The 18619-nt window shown below is 29.7% G+C and overlaps 1 protein-coding gene across 2 annotated transcripts; it reads left to right on the top strand.

Annotated features, from left to right (window-relative positions):
• The first annotated feature begins 787 nt into the window (after positions 1 to 787).
• Positions 788 to 3865, top strand: LOC11434767 (uridine nucleosidase 1). 2 transcript variants are annotated; one of them, XM_039828124.1, is made up of 10 exons: positions 825 to 858; positions 981 to 1105; positions 1430 to 1545; positions 1861 to 1920; positions 2071 to 2253; positions 2345 to 2449; positions 2898 to 2994; positions 3099 to 3206; positions 3311 to 3446; positions 3537 to 3865. In XM_039828124.1, exons 2-10 carry the CDS (start codon positions 1015 to 1017, stop codon positions 3643 to 3645), a joined length of 1005 nt encoding a protein of 334 aa, XP_039684058.1. In that variant the 5' UTR covers positions 825 to 858; positions 981 to 1014; the 3' UTR covers positions 3646 to 3865. The 2 variants fall into 2 exon arrangements, with proteins under 2 accessions (XP_003625788.1, XP_039684058.1); XM_003625740.4 differs by having other exon boundaries at positions 788 to 1105.
• Positions 3866 to 18619: the final 14754 nt, after the last annotated feature.

The following is an 18619-nucleotide window of genomic DNA, read 5'->3' as shown; positions in this document are numbered from 1 at the left end:
TGGGGTCCACGTTTTTGTTACACAATGCCAACCAAAAAGTTAACAGCCCTTAGCAGGAATCGATTTTAACCATCCATATAAAAAACTATTAAATCTATGGCTATGGTTAAATTTTTCCATCATGGGAAAGAACTTCTCTTTCCCATACTAAACTCCACCTATTTATATACTTAAAAGTTGGAGAACTTGAATAATGTAAGACAAATGATAAACTATAAACAATTTTAAAACTAACTTCAACATCCACTCCACGTTTAGTATGGGCTTGAGTTTAATTCTCACCTTCCGATCATCAATCCGAATTTAATACCATGTTAAAGGAGTTTGAATCTCATCCCAAAAACTAATACGAAGGTACTCAAACATATTTATACACTTAATGATTTGAGAATTTGGACAATATAAAACAAATAACAAATTGCAAACAACTTTAAAACGAACTTCAACACACACCTCCAATTTCAATTCCCATGTTGCAATTCTCAACGACGACCCAACTCAACTTGTGTAAACCTCTTTAATCTCAAGGGTATATTAGCATTTTTTTGATTTAAAAATGTAATAAAACCGTACTTATTTCATTCCTAAAATAAAACGACAATGACATAACTTTATCGCGAGAAAAGGACATTGAGTGACATAGATTCACGGTATTTCCCAACTAATTTATTGGTATTGGAAAAAGGATATTCATAAAAGAAAGATGGATCCACCACGTGTATAATTCTAATTGGTCAAAAACACATAGACGAGAAAAACTTCATATATAACATCATCATCATTATCATCCAAATCCATCTTCATTCTTGTTCAGCTTCATCGTCCCTATCTGCATATTCCTTCGCATTTTCCTTCACCTTTGCGTGTGTATGTATGTATTCATCTTCAATCACACATACATAAATACATACATACACGCATAATCTTTCAACCCTTCTTATATATCTTTCTCCGCATTTTTTTTGTTGAATCCTTAGCTATTTGCGTTTCGATTCAATTCAATTTTTGATAATCATGAACGGTTTAGTCAACAACGGTAACGGTGGCGTCAAAGCTGTTCTTGATAAGGCGGAGAAGCTTATTATTGATACTGACCCTGGGATCGGTTTGTTTCATCTCTTTGTATTTCAATTCTCAATTTTGAATTGTTTAATTTGTTTGATTTTCTGTTTATTTCATTAGATTTGAGGTCATTAATAAAAATTTGTTAGGAGTTTCTTAATTCTTATTATATCATCATGTGGTTGGATTCAATATTATTAAGCGTGGCGGAATTTGAACAAATCATTGTTTTCCGAGATGGGTGATTGACAAGACTGGTTGAAATATAATTTTACTTTGTGTATTTTTTTTTTTAAATTAAAGTTTGTAGAGAAGTTTTTACTGGTTTTGTTGGTGAAATATGAATTAGATTTTTGTGATTATGCAGATGATAGTATGGCGATCTTGATGGCATTTCATTGTCCTGAAGTGGAGGTGATCGGTTTGACTACTGTTTTTGGGAATGCTCAAACTGAAGATGCTACACGTAATGCATTGCTTTTGGTATGTGTTTTTTTCCTTCCAGAATTAGAAACCATGTCAATCATCTATAAGTCCTAGCTCATATGACAAATGCCAATATGGTTAGGCTTGATATCTGTGGTGTCCTGTGTTTGAACCCAAGATCACCCATTTGTGTGTGTGTGTGTGTGTGCACGAGTTTCATGTGATATTTGTCACTCTATCTATAGATTAAAATCGAAGAAAAAGAAATCATGTCAATCTGGATGGATGTTGGCTATTGATTCTGAAAAATTCTGTCTTTTTATGTTTTTGGAATCTGTTCTTGATTGTGTTTTTAATTTTTGAAAAGGATAGTGTGAGATCGCAGGCCGTCAGAATGTTCCTGTTGCAGAGGGAAGCACCGAGCCATTGAAGGTATCTACTTTTGACTTTTGAACTTCTCTGGTGTCAATTTAGTCACATTGACTTTTATTTAGATGTATGCTTTGCATTCTTTTTTGCCTCTGTTTGCTTTGATTTTGTTCTGTCTTTCTAGTATTAATTATGTTGTATTTTCTGGAATAGGGTGGAAGGCCTCGAGTTGCTGATTTTGTTCATGGTAAAGATGGATTGGGAAACCTATTCCTACCTGACCCTAAAACTAATAAAATTGACAAAAGTGCTAGTGAGTTTTTAGTGGAGAAGGTTTCTGAATCTCCTGGTGAAGTAACCGTGCTTGCACTTGGACCACTTACAAACATAGCTCTAGTGAGTTGCAAATTTCTGTCTTGTATACATTTGTAAATTGAAATTACAATTGTATACATATTTTGATCTGATAGTCTACCTTTTGTTTTAGGCAATCAAAAGAGATTCTTCTTTTGCAAGCAAGGTGAAGAGAATAGTTGTACTTGGCGGTGCATTTTTTGCCTTGGGGAACGTCAATCCAGCTGCAGAAGCAAATGTAAGTCGAAGCTTATTTGCTTTGGATCTTTCTATTGATGTTTTGTAAGATAGAGGTTATATAAGTATGACAGTAATTTGGGTTGGTATTTTGTGAAAAAGCAACTATAGCTGCGCTGTAGCTCTACAACACATCGGAATTTGAACAAACCACTATTGTCTGTGATCCGTGATATTCCCACCATTGTTGTCAGATAGAGGTTATATAATAGTGCCATAGCATAGTGAAATTTAGGGCCTACGTGATGATCCAATAAACAATCTTTACTTTTATAAAAGGAAGCCTCTTTTTGGCTTCTTGACATTGAAGACTACACACTAAACATTAATTCACACGTGTATTATTTTCTTAAGAGAGTGGTTATCCAAAAATAACCAAATGGAATCATTTTTAGGCTAAAGTGATGCCATATCAATTCTAATCCTGATGACTATTCCTAAACTTGCAGATATATGGAGACCCAGAAGCAGCAGATGTTGTGTTTACCTCTGGGGCAGATGTTGTTGTTGTTGGAATAAATATCACAACCCAAGTGCAACTTACAGGTGGGATTGTAATTCCGATTGGGAATGATTTCTCTGCTACCATAAGCTATTTGTACCTATTCTTGGTTAGACACTGAAAAGTGATCGTTTTCTGTTGGTTTCAGATGCCGATCTGCTTGAGCTGAAGGAATCAAAAGGAAAGCATGCATCTCTTTTGAGTGACATGTGCAAATTCTATAGGGATTGGCATGTAAAATCTGACGGTGTATATGGTAATTTTACATACTACTTTGATGCTGCAAGTTAAGCTGCTAAGAAATACATCTTTAGCTAATTAAAGTTGGAATGAGAATGATAATTTGATATCTTCTTTCAGGAATTTTCCTCCACGACCCTGTTAGTTTTGTGGCCGTTGTGCGTCCAGATCTTTTCACATACAAGAAGGGAGTAGTGAGGGTAGAGACACAAGGCCTCTGTGTTGGACATACTCTACTAGACCAAGGACTAAAAAGGTTTGTCAAAATTTGAAACTATTATTCTTTTTCACTCTTTCTGGTGCTAATATGTTTATGCTCAACATAATTGGGTTTCATTTCATACAGATGGAATAGTAGCAACCCATGGACGGGTTATTCTCCTATTTCAGTTGCTTGGACTGTGAATGTCGAGGGAGTTCTTAGTTACATCAAGGAGCTGTTGATGAAACCCTGAAGTATAGGCATTTGTACATGTCAAAGCTTTAGAAAAAGTTATGTATAAGGTCATTCTATTTATTTAACTGATTGTAAACTAGAACTTTGGGTATCAAGGGCCCATAATTGTTCCCTTGATCTTTAGGCCTATGAGTCCTTGTCCCAGTCAATCTTAATAGTTCACGTACCAATAAATTTCTCTTTACATGATATAATTTCTTTACGATTCACCGCTTTGAGAAGTACGAATGCAGTTAAACTCATTTTGAAAGTATCCTAAATGGAGAAATCTATTTTTTATACTTAAATGGATTTCACGTATACACATCTCTCTAATTATATTTTAATGATAGTACTACTTAATAAAGAGTGAATCACTTCAACCAACATCTCAAAACACTATTACTAAATGTTTGTTGTGAAAGAATGTAGCTGAAGTTGTAGATCACTTTTCTTCACAGTGATAAATGTCATTCTTTTCTAAATTTGCAGCAGCAGCAAAAAGAGGATGTTGGTGGATTTAAAATAGAAAGGGTGTTATTTTTTTGATAGATGTTGAGGTGAGTGCAGTCTGTTAAATTTGTATCATCGTAGCTGTGTCTCTTTGGATAGGTTATTTATGGGCATTGCAATATAGTACATTTGTTGTGAAAGGGTGTAGTTGAAGTTGTAGAACGCATTTCTTCCTATAGTGGTAAACACTAAATTTCATGGTTTATAGCATGCCATAGGATTACTTTCAGTTTTAAAGTGTGTTGCCCCTTATGATATTCTCTCCATTGTTTTTGCTTTCTCCGTGTTTTCTTGTTCTCTTCTCTTCAATATTTGAAAGAACCATTGTAGATCCAACCCAACCACATCATATGAGTCCTTTGCTACCATTTCTGGAGATTTGCTATGTTTATTCCTCCAAGCAAAGCGACCCATCAAAATTTAGGGTAATTGGGTTCGTTGTCTTCAAGAAAGGGAATTCACAGCAAAGGCCGTTTAAAATTGTGGTTAATTGCATTCACAGCAGCAGCAGTTCGTTGTCTTCATCAATTTCGCTTTAAGTCATTTAAAAAAATTCAAGATGGAAAATTCAAAACTGACGTTTTATATTGGATAATTATGTACTTTAATTTATTTATGTGTTTTCTTCGTGAGATTGTCAAGACATCGTCAATTGGGACTGGAAAGAAATCGTATACAACATTGTGTTGAAAGATAAAATGTATTATTTTCTAATTTGTTAGCATCAGATGATAAAATTTTGTATAAGTTTGATAATGATCTGAAAGATGTATTTCCTTATGCAGTAGAAATATGGTTGATGTAACACTATGAGAAAAATACTTCGTAGCTTTACCATTTACCTTGAGTCCTTTGCTTCCATTTCGTAGTCAATTGCAACCCAAATATATGCAACAATTGGTCAGGTTTGAGGCTTCTCATCAACTTACATCATCCGGTTTCTTCTCAACGTACTTCGTACAACGATTTTTCCAATCTGTCTTAAGTTAGGTCAATTGCTGAATTTATAAACTTAGTCAAGATCTGTTTTTTTTTTTTTATGCACAAACATGCTTTGAGTTTTTTTACGCACAAATTAAAAATACATATTGCATTATTCTTTATTTCATGTGCATAAAATGTTAATTGTCCAACAATGTGCATAAAATGGTGCTAGCTATAGATGCACATGCGAGAGTGATGCTTAATTTCCATTTGTTTCAACAATGTTAATTGGCAAACGGGGTACATATAATCCACATGCATGCATTTATCCAAACTTTATAGGAAGATAAATTAGAAGTCATGGTACAGTTTCTTTAGCTTAAAATCAGTTATGCTACCTTCATTTTATAAATTATATGTAACTATATTCGCATACATCTTATCCATGTTAATATGCATTAGACTAATATTGCAGTTATTTCCCTGTTTAGCATTTCCCAAAGGAGGTGTCAAGAACAATTCTGAAAGAAAAGCGCAAAACAATCACTCTCATTGATGACCAGACACAGAGAAAGTATAAGTGTCGCCTCATTACCGCCGAAAGAGCAAGCTATGAAAAATACTTGGGTGGGCAGTGGTTCAATTTCTGCAGAGAACGTCTAATGGAAGAAGGTGGTAAGCTCATCTTTAATCTGGAAAAGTCACCGAAGAACTTCCACGTTCGAGTTGTTCCAAAGTAGATCTTTGTTGTTGAACTATTTGAACTTCTAATATTTTAGCGTATCTTTTTGGATTGTAATTGTAAATTATCTTGACTTTGGGATGCCATTTGTTCTTTTCATTTTGTCTGATGTAAATATTGGCAAAAATCCCTTTTTGGTTAGTCTATTACTCTTGCAGTCTCTTTTATAAACATAACTATTATGTAACGTTAATCTGCACATTGTTGGTTCATTCATTGGTTCCAATTAGTATCATGTTAATTATAATGTTGCTTTCCTAATCTCTTGAACAAAATAGAACATGCTCTTTTCCTACAATAAATTTTTATAATGTTTTGGTAAATGTTTTAGAAATGTACATATAGCTAAGATTTGTATAATATGCTTGCTTGATTTTCACATTTATGAATGACAGCAATTTCTTAGAAAGATGTAGCTATTTTCCTTAATTTGCTCATTTCTCCTTTATAATAAAGTTTTTTTTTTTTTAAATACAGTAAAAGTGATTTATTTAGAATATCCGAGTTTGTGCAATATTCATTAATTTGTTCATTTTTTCTTAGGAACAAATTTTTTACATCGCACGGATTTGTAACTAGTTTTTCCAATTAAAATACGATTTTCAAGATAATAAAATTAAAATATAACAGAGAAATGTTTAACTTGTGCCTTTAACGCACAAGTTTAGAATTTAAATGTAGAAACTTATTTTTGGAAATTGTACATTCAATGTATAAAGGTTAAAAACTTATGTTTTAATTCTTTTTTTAGATTCTTAACTTGTGCCCTTAGGACACAAGTTAATATGACCCAAATATAATAATATAGAGGCAAGGTACGTGCTCTAAAGCTTGAACTAAAAAAAGCTCTACATCAATTTTCAAAACGTCACTCCTCATAACAAAACGATTATTATACAGCTTATGATGATATCATTTGAAACTGTAGACTTGAGTATAGAGTGTTGACTCGCTCGGAGCATGGGTGGGAAGACCTACGGGCTACAACTTATTAACGATACTTTGATTGCTATGCAAAACTTGATTGTTATTGACTTTGAAAATCTTCTTATATATTAAAGTTAACAAGTAAGTCCTAATTTTAACCTAAACCCTATTGCATAATTTTACTGTTTTAACCCTAATGTTCACACCTAATCTCCTATTTTCATGAATAATCTTCTTATATATTAAAGTTAACATGTAAGCCCTAATTTTAACCTAAACCCTATTATATATTAAAGTTAACAAGTAAGCCCTAATTTTAACCTAAACCCTATTGCATAATTTTACTGTTTTAACCCTAATGTTCACACCTAATCTCCTATTTTCATGAACAATCCTAATGCTCTCTCCTAATCTTCTTATATATTAAAGTTAACAAGTAAGCCCTAATTTTAACCTAAATCCTATTGCATAATTTTACTGTTTTAACCCTAATGTTCACACCTAATCTCCTATTTTCATGAACAATCTTCTTATATATTAAAGTTAACATGTAAGCCCTAATTTTAACCTAAACCCTATTGCATAATTTTACTGTTTTAACCCTAATGTTCACACCTAATCTCCTATTTTCATGAACAATCCTAATGCTCTCTCCTAATCTTCTTATATATTAAAGTTAACAAGTAAGCCCTAATTTTAACCTAAACCCTATTGCATAATTTTACTGTTTTAACCCTAATGTTCACACCTAATCTCCTATTTTCATGAACAATCTTCTTATATATTAAAGTTAATATGTAAGCCCTAATTTTAACCTAAACCCTATTGCATAATTTTACTGTTTTAACCCTAATGTTCACACCTAATCTCCTATTTTCATGAACAATCCTAATGCTCTCTCCTAATCTTCTTATATATTAAAGTTAACAAGTAAGCCCTAATTTTAACCTAAACCCTATTGCATAATTTTACTGTTTTAACCCTAATGTTCACACCTAATCTCCTATTTTCATGAACAATCCTATTGCTCTCACCTAATCTTCTTATCTTCTTATATATTAAAGGTAACCCGTAAGCCCTAATTTTAACCTAAATCTTATTGCATAATTTTACCGTTTTAACCCTAATGCTCACACCTAATCTTATATTTTCATGAACAACCCTAATGCTCACACCTAATCTCATATTTTCATGAGCCCTAATTTTAACCTAAACCCTGTTGCATAATTTTACCGTTTTAACCCTAATGCGCACAACTAATCTTATATTTTCATGAACAACCCTAATGCTCACACCTAATCTCATATTTTCATGAGCCCTAATTTTAAGCTAAACCCTGTTGCATAATTTTACCATTTTAACCCTAATGCTCACACCTAATCTTCTATTTTCATGAACAACGCTAATGCTCACACCTAATCTCCTATTTTCATGAACAAAGCAAATCGGCATCGCTTTATTTCCCCTATTTCTTCAAAACAAATCGCCCTATTTCTTCAACAAAACAAATCGCCCTATTGGAATAAAAGGGTTTTGAAAGATTATAGCAACATATTTTTTTTGTTAATATTACACTTTTCATCCAAATTAGAACTGAACTCTCTTTGTTAAATATTTACCACAAAATGCACCTGAATTTTGCAATCTATATAAACAGGTGGAAGAAACATTTCAACAAACAGTTAAAGGGTATCATTTACGGTAAAGGCCAAATATTCGATAAAAGGAAAATTATTTAAATAAAACATTTTACATGTTCAGGTTAAGAAAGAACTATTTTTAGGTACATAATATAACATTAACATATAATTTTTACAAAAGAATGAAGTAACATTTTTTCAAAAAAAAAAAGAAAAATATGAAGTAACATACCAATAATATAATATTGACATATAATTTTAACAAAAGAATGAAGTAACACACGATTGATAAAAATTAATATTTTTTTGGTGAATAAGCGTGGTGTCTGAGGTTCGAATTCCAACATCTGCATATATTTGGGACCACATATTTCATTCTCTTTGATATGCATTGAGATTTGTTTTTGTCTACTATATCTACAATGTATATGACCCGTGCGGCAGCACGGGTGGAAAGTCTAGTTACAATGAAATAATATAAGTTTATTGAAAGCACACTGATTTTTCGGTTCGCCGGAGGCCAGAGCACTCAAATGCTCGGTGGCGGAGCCTTTCATGGCTAAGGCCCACCCCGAAAAATTAAAAAAATCAACGATTATAGGTTTAATTTGTGAGATTTTATGCAATTTTGTGTCGGTTTTATGTTTTGGTTGATCCAAATTCCTGCAAAGTGGTGTAGTGACTCACCCGAAAATTTAAATAATTCAATTATAGATCTATTTTACGAGATTTTATACAATTTTATGTCGGTTTTAGATTTCGGTTGATCCAAATTCCCGGAAATTGGTGTAGTCGTCCACCCGAAAAATTTAAATAATTCAATTATAGATCTAATTTGAGAGACTTTAAACAATTTTTCAATAGTTAATTTTAGTGGCCTACCCTAACATTTTTTTCTAACTCCGCCACTGCAAATGCTTAGGTCCGGCCCTAAGTCCCCATGTCATATTTTGGAGTACACCCTAACTCCTTGTTTTGAGGATCGTTTCTCTTTCTAAAGTCAATTGATGTAAGGTTGTGGATGGAAGTTGTTGATGTCTAATTGTTTATAGATTTTGTATTAGTTTGAATACGAAGTGGATAATCATAATATGCCGTCAAACCCACCCTTATATCCCATGTTGCCTTTAAAGACCAGATTAGGAGACAATATAGATGCTCTTAAAATTCCAACTTGTTATATTATAGATCAAGGAGAAGATGCTCTTAAAATTCTAGCTTGTTCTAGATCAAGGAACTAGGCAACTAATCCTTTTAGTTCCACCCAGTTTATGGTTCATGAACGACTCTTGCAAATGTAGAGGTTTGAAATTTCAGTTGTTAAAATTGACAAAACTACAATTGGAAATTTCAATTGCTAAAATTGACAAAGTTAGAATCAAATAATCTGACTATAGTTGTTAATTTTCAGGTTCGATTTCAAAATTAAACAATCATTGATCAGACTTTACTTTAATCTCAATCAAACTTAGGATTACAGAGTTATTCTCCCTTATGAAAAAGAGGGTCAACACTCTTGACCGAAAAAAGGAGGGCTAACCACAATTTTTTTATTTTTACAAAGATACAGAATATTTGTTGATGAATTTAAAATTATCAACGATCTTACCCTTACCCTTTTAAGCAGTTAAGTCTATGAAGTTGTCCCAAAAAGATAAATTTAATGAAAGATTTTCAATTTAAAAAATCATTTTAAATTTTGATTGATTTCTGATTGTCTCATATAGATGAAATGTGAAACTTAAGAAATGATAAAATACTTCGTTTCCAATTAATACAAGTACCAGTAGTAACAAAGGAACCCTTCAAAGTCAAAGCAAAGAAAAATCCAAGTAGAAAAGGAAAAACCTAAAAAGTCAAATAAAAAATCAACTCCATTAAATAAAGCAGCCAAACTAACTCTTTCTCTAATTTTAGTTCAATGTTTGAAAGTCACCTACTTCAATGAAGGAGCCATCTCAACTCCTATACAAAACCATTTTCTATACCAACTCCAACCACCAACGAAAGCAGCCTCTTTTCTTATATTCAATCAATTTATATATGCAGATATATACCACCCCCCTAAGTTAAGACCAAAAATGTGTCCTTGTCATCGTGACTATATTTGAAAGCTAAACCTTCAAGAAGCTGACAACATCAAACAAGCTAACCTTAGTCATATATATACAATATATGGCTTGTGCATTTTCTTCAATAACAATGGCTATGAGAATTTCTAGATACTGTGTTTTATTTTCAGCAGTAATAATTCTATTATTGAATTGCTGTGAATCAAGAAGAAGCGAATTGACGGTTGAGATGAAGCAGAGGATTGCCAATAACAACAAAGCGTGTGATGAGATATATGTGGTTCGTGAAGGAGAGACTCTTCATACAATAAGTGAAAAATGTGGTGATCCATTTATTGTAGAAGAGAATCCACATATTCATGACCCAGATGATGTTTTTCCAGGTCTTGTTATCAAGATTAATCCTTTCACCAATCGATAGAAGTCTTGTCTTTTGGGGTCTTGTTGAAGGTTAAAGTACAATGTATGAAGATACTCTTTTCACAGAAAGAATAGCCTCTTAATTATACTTGTGTTCCTTCAAATCATGTAATCCTAGATAAAACATGTTCTGTTTTTATGATTTGTACATATAATATTTGCTTCATTTTTTTTATCATGAGGACTCACACCTTTAGTCCCGTAAATCTATATAATATAAATTTAGGACCTATTTCATAGCTTTTTATGGAAATGTTTTTCTCAACCTATTCATATGACATGTGGCACTCTCAACCTATTCATTTTCATGAGTTTTTACAAATACTCTCACCACATTCATCCTCACAAATACTCTCACCACATTCAACCTCACAAATTTGTATTTAATGCTTATGAATAAAAGGAAGTTTTTCAAATTCATATTCAACTCTAATTCAAATATTTCATATCAAATTAAAAATCAAACATTTTGAATTCAAATAATACGGATTTAAATCAAATAATTTAAATTTAAATATTTAATTTCAGGTATTATAATAAAACAAATAATAAAATTTAAATATTTTAATTTCAAAGAGATCAAATCATTGATATATGTCAAATAATAAGAATACGATTTGATTAAAAGTATTGATATTGAAAGAATTTAATGAAATGTAAAATTGTTTCATTTTTATATTCACAATAATAATGTGAGCTATTATAATATTTTTAATTTTAATGATTGCAAAACAAATATGGAAAAGTTATACTTTTAATATAAAATTTAATTAAAAAAAAAATTTGTGCATTTAATCTCTTAAAAATTGCAAAAGTTACACTTTTAATATAAAATTTAATATTTGTTTTTTATTAATAATGTTAGAAAAAAAACACTTATTATTCAAAACAATACCGTATAATATTGTTTATTCAAAACAAAACAAAAATAATGTTATACGGGTTATTTTTTTGGCCAATCGATGATTTTTTTTGTGAACCAATGAAATCTATAAATTTAATAATAGTTTTTCTAATACAAAATATTATTGCAACATTGACCTATATATTGATACCCTACCAAATTGATTTTTTTTTTTTTGCCAATCCGTGAATTTTTTATTTTATTAAGTAGTAAAATCTATATTTTATAAATTTAATAATAGTTTATCTAATACAAAATTTTATTGTAACATTGACCTATTGATACCCTATCAAATTGTATATTTTTCTCATAGATGTGCAGCTTTTTTATTTGACCCAAATAAATAGGTTGATTTTTTAGTTTATCATAGATGTGTTCCTCTTTTTGTTTGACCGAAAATAAATAGGTTTTGAAATTTATTGTTAGTTATAATCAAATTGAAACTTTCTCGAATAAACATTGCAAGAGATATTATTTGCTCTTGATTTGTAGCTTTTTTATCTGACCCAAATAAATACGGGTTATTGGAATTTATTTGGTATTAAAATATTAAAATTTTCTAAACTAAACAACCTATTGAGCAACTTTCTTTGCAATCCGAAAAAAAAAAAAAACAACCTTATGACCTATTGATTTTCTATTTTCGACTACAAACATTTTTTGAAGAAATCAAGGGAGTGATACTTACAAGTTTTACATCACATGAAAAATGCAACACAAATTTTCTGAAAGTCTCTATAAACTCAAATTTTTTGTTGAATTGTTCTTTATTTTCTATGTCTCCTATTTGAATAATAATTTCAATTTTCATTGTTTTTGTTTTTAGACTTTGGTTTATATGTGATTGAAAAATGTTAATCTCTTATTCTCATTAACATATATTGCCGTTTTCATTTTTAATTTAGATTACATAAAGCTTTTATTTTTATATCTTTTATTGTTTTTTAGTTTAGATAAGGAGACAAAGTGATTAGAAATTGTGACGCACAAAAAGTCGTTTATGAGGAAGAAGAGTCATATGATGGAGCATTGCAAAAGACATTGATAATGAGGCGTTTGAATTTAGTGTATTAAGAAATAGTGCACTATTTCTTTAATTTTTTTTTTCAAATACAAGAATGACAAAGAAACTTAAGATTGTATATATTATATTGGAAATTTTAGTGCTGCGTGTCGTGAATGCCCCTTTTTCTTCATGATTTGTAATTATTAATATATTGTATATCACATGTACATGAATAATACAAGTATGTGTGCATGAATTTAGATTATTTTTTCACGAGTTTTTATCGACACCCTCGGTAACACTTTTCACGTAAGAAATTCTAAGGTGAACTCTCACATAATAATTAATAGTTATATACAACCAATATTTCTTTAAAAAAAAGTTATATACAACCAATCAAATAAATACAAGTAACAAAGTAATAATAAAAATATAATTATTTAATAAAATATATTAATGCGATATTTCCCTCTGTAACCAAAAAAAATATTAACGTGATACAAACTTCCTAAACAAGTCATCAAATTGTAATATTTTGAATAAACATTAATTTTTATGAGAATATTTTCCTTAATGAATAATGATGTCTTCAAATAAGTCATTTTATTATAAGATTTCAAATAATAATTAGCTTTAATGAGAAGATTATCATTAATGACAAATTTTAATAATAATTGTTATGTATAATGTATTTAATTTTTTATGAATAAATTGATTAATTTGTTTACTAACTTTTTTATAAAAAAAAAAGAAATATTTATGAATAAAAATAATTTGATCTTTTTAAAAAATTTAAACCTAAAGACATTTTATAATAATTATATTAATCTTTTTTGGAAAAGCGGTTAATTTCATTTTTTCAAAAGTTGATTTAATTTGGTGATATATCTTTAATATCTAAGATATGTCTTTTTACCACTAGACTAAAATTTTACAAATTTATTACATTAATCTATTATTTGCTAATTTTAATTTTTTTTTTATACTTCATCTTACTCTTATGTGTGTGTGTGTGTCAAATTTTATCAACTTGTGATAAAATGAAATGAAAAGGGTTTCCAAGTTTTTTTAATAATACTTATTAGTTTAATCTATTTTTTTTATCAAACCTATTAATCTATTGTTCCTTTATATTATTAACATTAGTTTAATCTATTGTTCCTTTATATTAGTTTAATCTATTTTCTTATTTTCATATTATTTTCTATGCCTCCTATTTGAATAATAATTTCAATTTTCACGGTTTTTGTTTTTAGACTTTGGTTTATATGTGATTGAAAAATGTTAATCTCTTATTCTCATTAACATATATTGTCGTTTTCATTTTTAATTTAGATTACATAAAACTTTTATTTTTATATCTTTTATTGTTTTTTAGTTTAGACACGGAGACAAAGTGATTAGAAATTGTGGCGCACAAAAAGTCGTTTATGAGGAAGAAGAGTCATATGATGGAACATTGCAAAAGACATTGATAATGAGGCGTTTGAATTTAGTGTATTAAGAAATAGTGCACTATTTCTTTAATTTTTTTTTTCAAATACAAGAATGACAAAGAAACTGAAGATTGTATATATTATATTGGAAATTTTAGTGCTGCGTGTCGTGAATGCCCATTTTTCTTCATGATTTGTAAATACAAGTAACAAAGTAACAAAGTTATATACAACCAATCAAATAAATACAAGTAACAAAGTAATAATAAAAATATAATTATTTAATAAAATATATTAATGCGATATTTTCCTCTGTAATCAAAAAAAATATTAACGTGATACAAACATCCTAAACAAGTCATCAAATTGTAATATTTTGAATAAACATTAATTTTTATGAGAATATTTTCCTTAATGAATAATGATGTCTTCAAATAAGTCATTTTATTATAAGATTTCAAATAATAATTAGCTTTAATGAGAAGATTATCCTTAATGACAAATTTTAATAATAATTGTTATGTATAATGTATTTAATTTTTTATGAATAAATTGATTAATTTTTTTACTAACTTTTTTATAAAAAAAAAGAAAAGAAATATTTATGAATAAAAATACTTTGATCTTTTTTAAAAAATTTAAACCTAAAGATATTTTTAAAATAATTATATTAATCTTTTTTGAAAAAGCGGTTAATTTCATTTTATCAAAAGTTGATTTAATTTGGTGATATGTCTTTAATATCTAAGATATGTCTTTTTACCACTAGACTAAACTTTTACAAATTTATTACATTAATCTATTATTTGCTAATTTTAATTTTTTTTTTATACTTCATCTTACTCTTATGTGTGTGTGTGTCAAATTTTATCAACTTGTGATAAAATGAAATGAAAAGGGTTTCCAATTTTTTTTAATAATACTTATTAGTTTAATCTATTTTTTTTATCAAACCTATTAATCTATTGTTCCTTTATATTATTGACATTAAAAGAGTTTTCTTTTACTTTATTTTGGATATGTAAATATTGATCCTAATTATAGTGCATTATATTTGATTGGATTTTTTTTTCTTCAAAAGATTCATCCAAGTCAAAGTTAACCGTGTTTGATTTTATATTTGAATCATATGATATTTTGCCTAAAAAACATTTCGAATTAGACTTCAAACAAACCTATAAATGATTATTATAGTTTTTTATTTACAGTAATTTCGATTTTTATTGTTTTTTTATAGTTTTTTTTTATTGAAATCATTAAAAATGTATTGATTTCTATAATCCTAATGTGCATTAATCATAATTAAAAAAGGTATTTTATCAAAAGATAAAGAATGACAATTGAATATTTAAATGTTTGAGTTTTAATTGTTAAAAAAAAAAATGTTTGAGTTTTATTAAGGAAATTAATACATAATAAAAGAGAGTACAACAGATAGTCTAACTCATATTATATCATGCAAACCATCTCCTTCTCTTGAAAAATAAAATAAAAATATACCTGTTTTTTGTCCTAAAAAATAACTTCTTTTTTTTTTTTTAAGTAAAAGTGGGATGAGCACTTTCAATATGTCATTGTTTTTTAATGAACTGAAGAGAGTTTCATTGATGAGGAAATTAAAATCAATCAATAGTAAATGACCACTAACATAGGAAATACAATCATTTAATTCCTTCGTCGTTTGTAAGAAAAATAATTCAATAAAAAAAATTAAATTTAAGCAAACATAAGTTTGTGATCGTCATGGGTATAAAAAAAAAATTAATTATGGATGATGGTAACTATTTAAAAAGAAATTAAGCAAACATGCTTTAGCATCCACGCCTACAGGTGTTCATGGGATGAGTCGGTTTTCATTATAATCTATTACCCGATGCAATCAAGTTTCATTAGGTTTGATCAATAAATAATTACACGTAACTTTATTTTAAACAAATCTTAAAAATATATATAATTAAATTACATTCTATATTATAAAAATTTCAAGACTTGGACTAGATTCTACTAATTAAAATTTGAACACTTGAATTTAATTGAAACACTTTAAATCTCTATGACATGGACCAGGTATATAATAGTGTGAAACTGGATCAATGCGTAGAAGAAACACGTTGTATAGCTCAAATACAATGTTAAATGAGCAAGGATGGATACATCGCAGCCTGAATGCAGTAAAAACTAAGCAAGGGTCTCCACATCTTTGTAAACGAGTGTGGGTAATCAAGTTAGTTAATGAGAGTATGATCTGTTTTAAAACATGGAATAAAGGTACTCTTATTTGAACATATATGGAAATAGTTTTTTTTTTTTTTAGATCACATATATGGAAATAGTTGACGCTATGACTAAAATGAAGATTAATTTTATGTGCCAGCAAAAAACTATGTGGGTAGGTGAAAAGGCGAAAGAATTGGATAGTTCAAGATATAAGCATTGATAAACTGGAAAAGTTAGATTGAGAAATGATGTATGCATTATTGTGGATAAGGAATTGAAAAAGGATATTGTGGATGTAAAGAGGATGTGAGATTTGATTGTATCCCACAAATTTTTAGTTTAATAAGACATCTTTATTTTTTATTTTTTTAAAGGAAATAAGACATCTTTAATGTTATGAGTGTTTACCCATCTTAGGTAGGTTTGGAAGAATATTCTAAAGTTAAAATTTGAAAGGTTAAATTCAAGATATACCACAAGGAGAAAATGTTTTTCTAGGAGGTGGTCTAAATGGGCATGTAAGGAGTGCTTGATAAGTTTTAAAGGCTTGAATGAGGGTATAGCCTTGGGGAGATAAATGCATTGGGTAAATTCATCCTAGATTTTTATTTTTTTTTTGTCTTTTAATCTTACTTTAGGAAAATAAAAAGGAAATTTATTACATACAAGAGTGGGATTTCATGTTCTCAAATAGATTTATTTCTTATTAGGAATTATGACAGAAATATTTGTTTGAATTTAAAGTTTTACATGGAGAGAGTTTGACCATCCAACATATAGTATTGGTTATGGATGTAAGGGTTAAGATAAGAGCGGAGATGAGAGGCCATGATTGGGAAACAAGGATCAAGTGGTGACATTTAAAGGATCAAAACCAAAGTGTTTTTCTGCAAAAGATTTTGAAGGAAGGTTGTGTGAAGCTACATAGAAGTGAAAATGATACGTGGAACAAGATGACATATGAGATTAGAAAAGTAGCAAAAGAGACACTGGAAGAATTAATAGGTTTTGGACCTAGCTAGGAGTAAAAAATCTTGGTGGAACCAAAGAGTTCAAATTAAAGTGAGAATCAAAACAGTACTTCACTAATAAAAAATAGGGATAAGGGTGATACATATGAAGACTATTACACATTAAGAAATTTAGCACATTCCAACCTTGATGACAGGGTTGTTTTCGAGGGGTGTGTTTTTTAGGATATAGTAAAGGCTAATTAGAGTAGTTTAAGTAGTTAAAAGGTACTTTTTTTAGGATATAGTAAAGAAAAAACTAAGAGTTACTAACTCTACGATACCATTCAACATTTTTTAGGCTGATAAGTTTAAATATAAAGGATTCTCATATAAAGCTAATATTTTTTCTTTCTCTTCAACGTGCACACAAATGCATGCAAAGGTGTTAATATTAATTTCGTTACTTTACATTTAATATACAGATCTGCTTATCGGTGACGATGACTTTAAGAACCTTTGTTTGACTGAAATTGAAATGTTGCTTCAGGAAAACGGAGAGTCGCTTACTGACTTCAAATCTATACTCAGGCCAAACGCAGCAGACATGCCAACTTTCACAAACAAGCTTATCGTTGATGAGCTAAATTACAACAAAGATGAACTGTAAAAGACACATGCTGATATGTTACTGATGCTGATTGATGAACAAATATATGTGCATGAAAAGATCATGGAGTCCGTTGGTTCTGACGACGATGGTTTCTTTTTCTTATATGGTTACAGTGGTATTGGAAAAACCTTTATATGAAAACATTGTCGGCTGCTGTTAGATCGAAGGGGTTAATTGTATTGAATGCTGCATCTAGCGGTATAATGACTCTTCTATTACCAGAAGGAAGAACCGCACACTCGACGCTGACAGTCCCTATTGAGATTATGAGGCATCATCGCTTACGATGGAAAAGGATAGTCCTAGGGCAGACCTGGTGCGTGCTGCAAAGTTGATAATTTGGGATGAGGCTCCATTGATGCACTGATGGTGTTTTGAGGCAGTTGACCGATCAATGCGTGATATCATGTCCAAGAATGATCCCCTAAACGAGTTTAAACCATTTGGTGGAATGACAATAGTTTTTAGGTGGTGATATCAGGCAGATATTGCCTGTTGTCCGAAAAGGAACGAGGCAGTATATTGTTGATGCATCAATCAATTCATCAAAGATATGTGCTTATTTTAAT

This window comes from Medicago truncatula, chromosome 7, assembly GCF_003473485.1.
Source record: "Medicago truncatula cultivar Jemalong A17 chromosome 7, MtrunA17r5.0-ANR, whole genome shotgun sequence".
NCBI classification, from domain to species: Eukaryota; Viridiplantae; Streptophyta; class Magnoliopsida; order Fabales; family Fabaceae; genus Medicago; species Medicago truncatula.
Note: the sequence above shows the minus strand (reverse complement) of the source record. Positions and strands in the feature narration are given on the sequence as shown.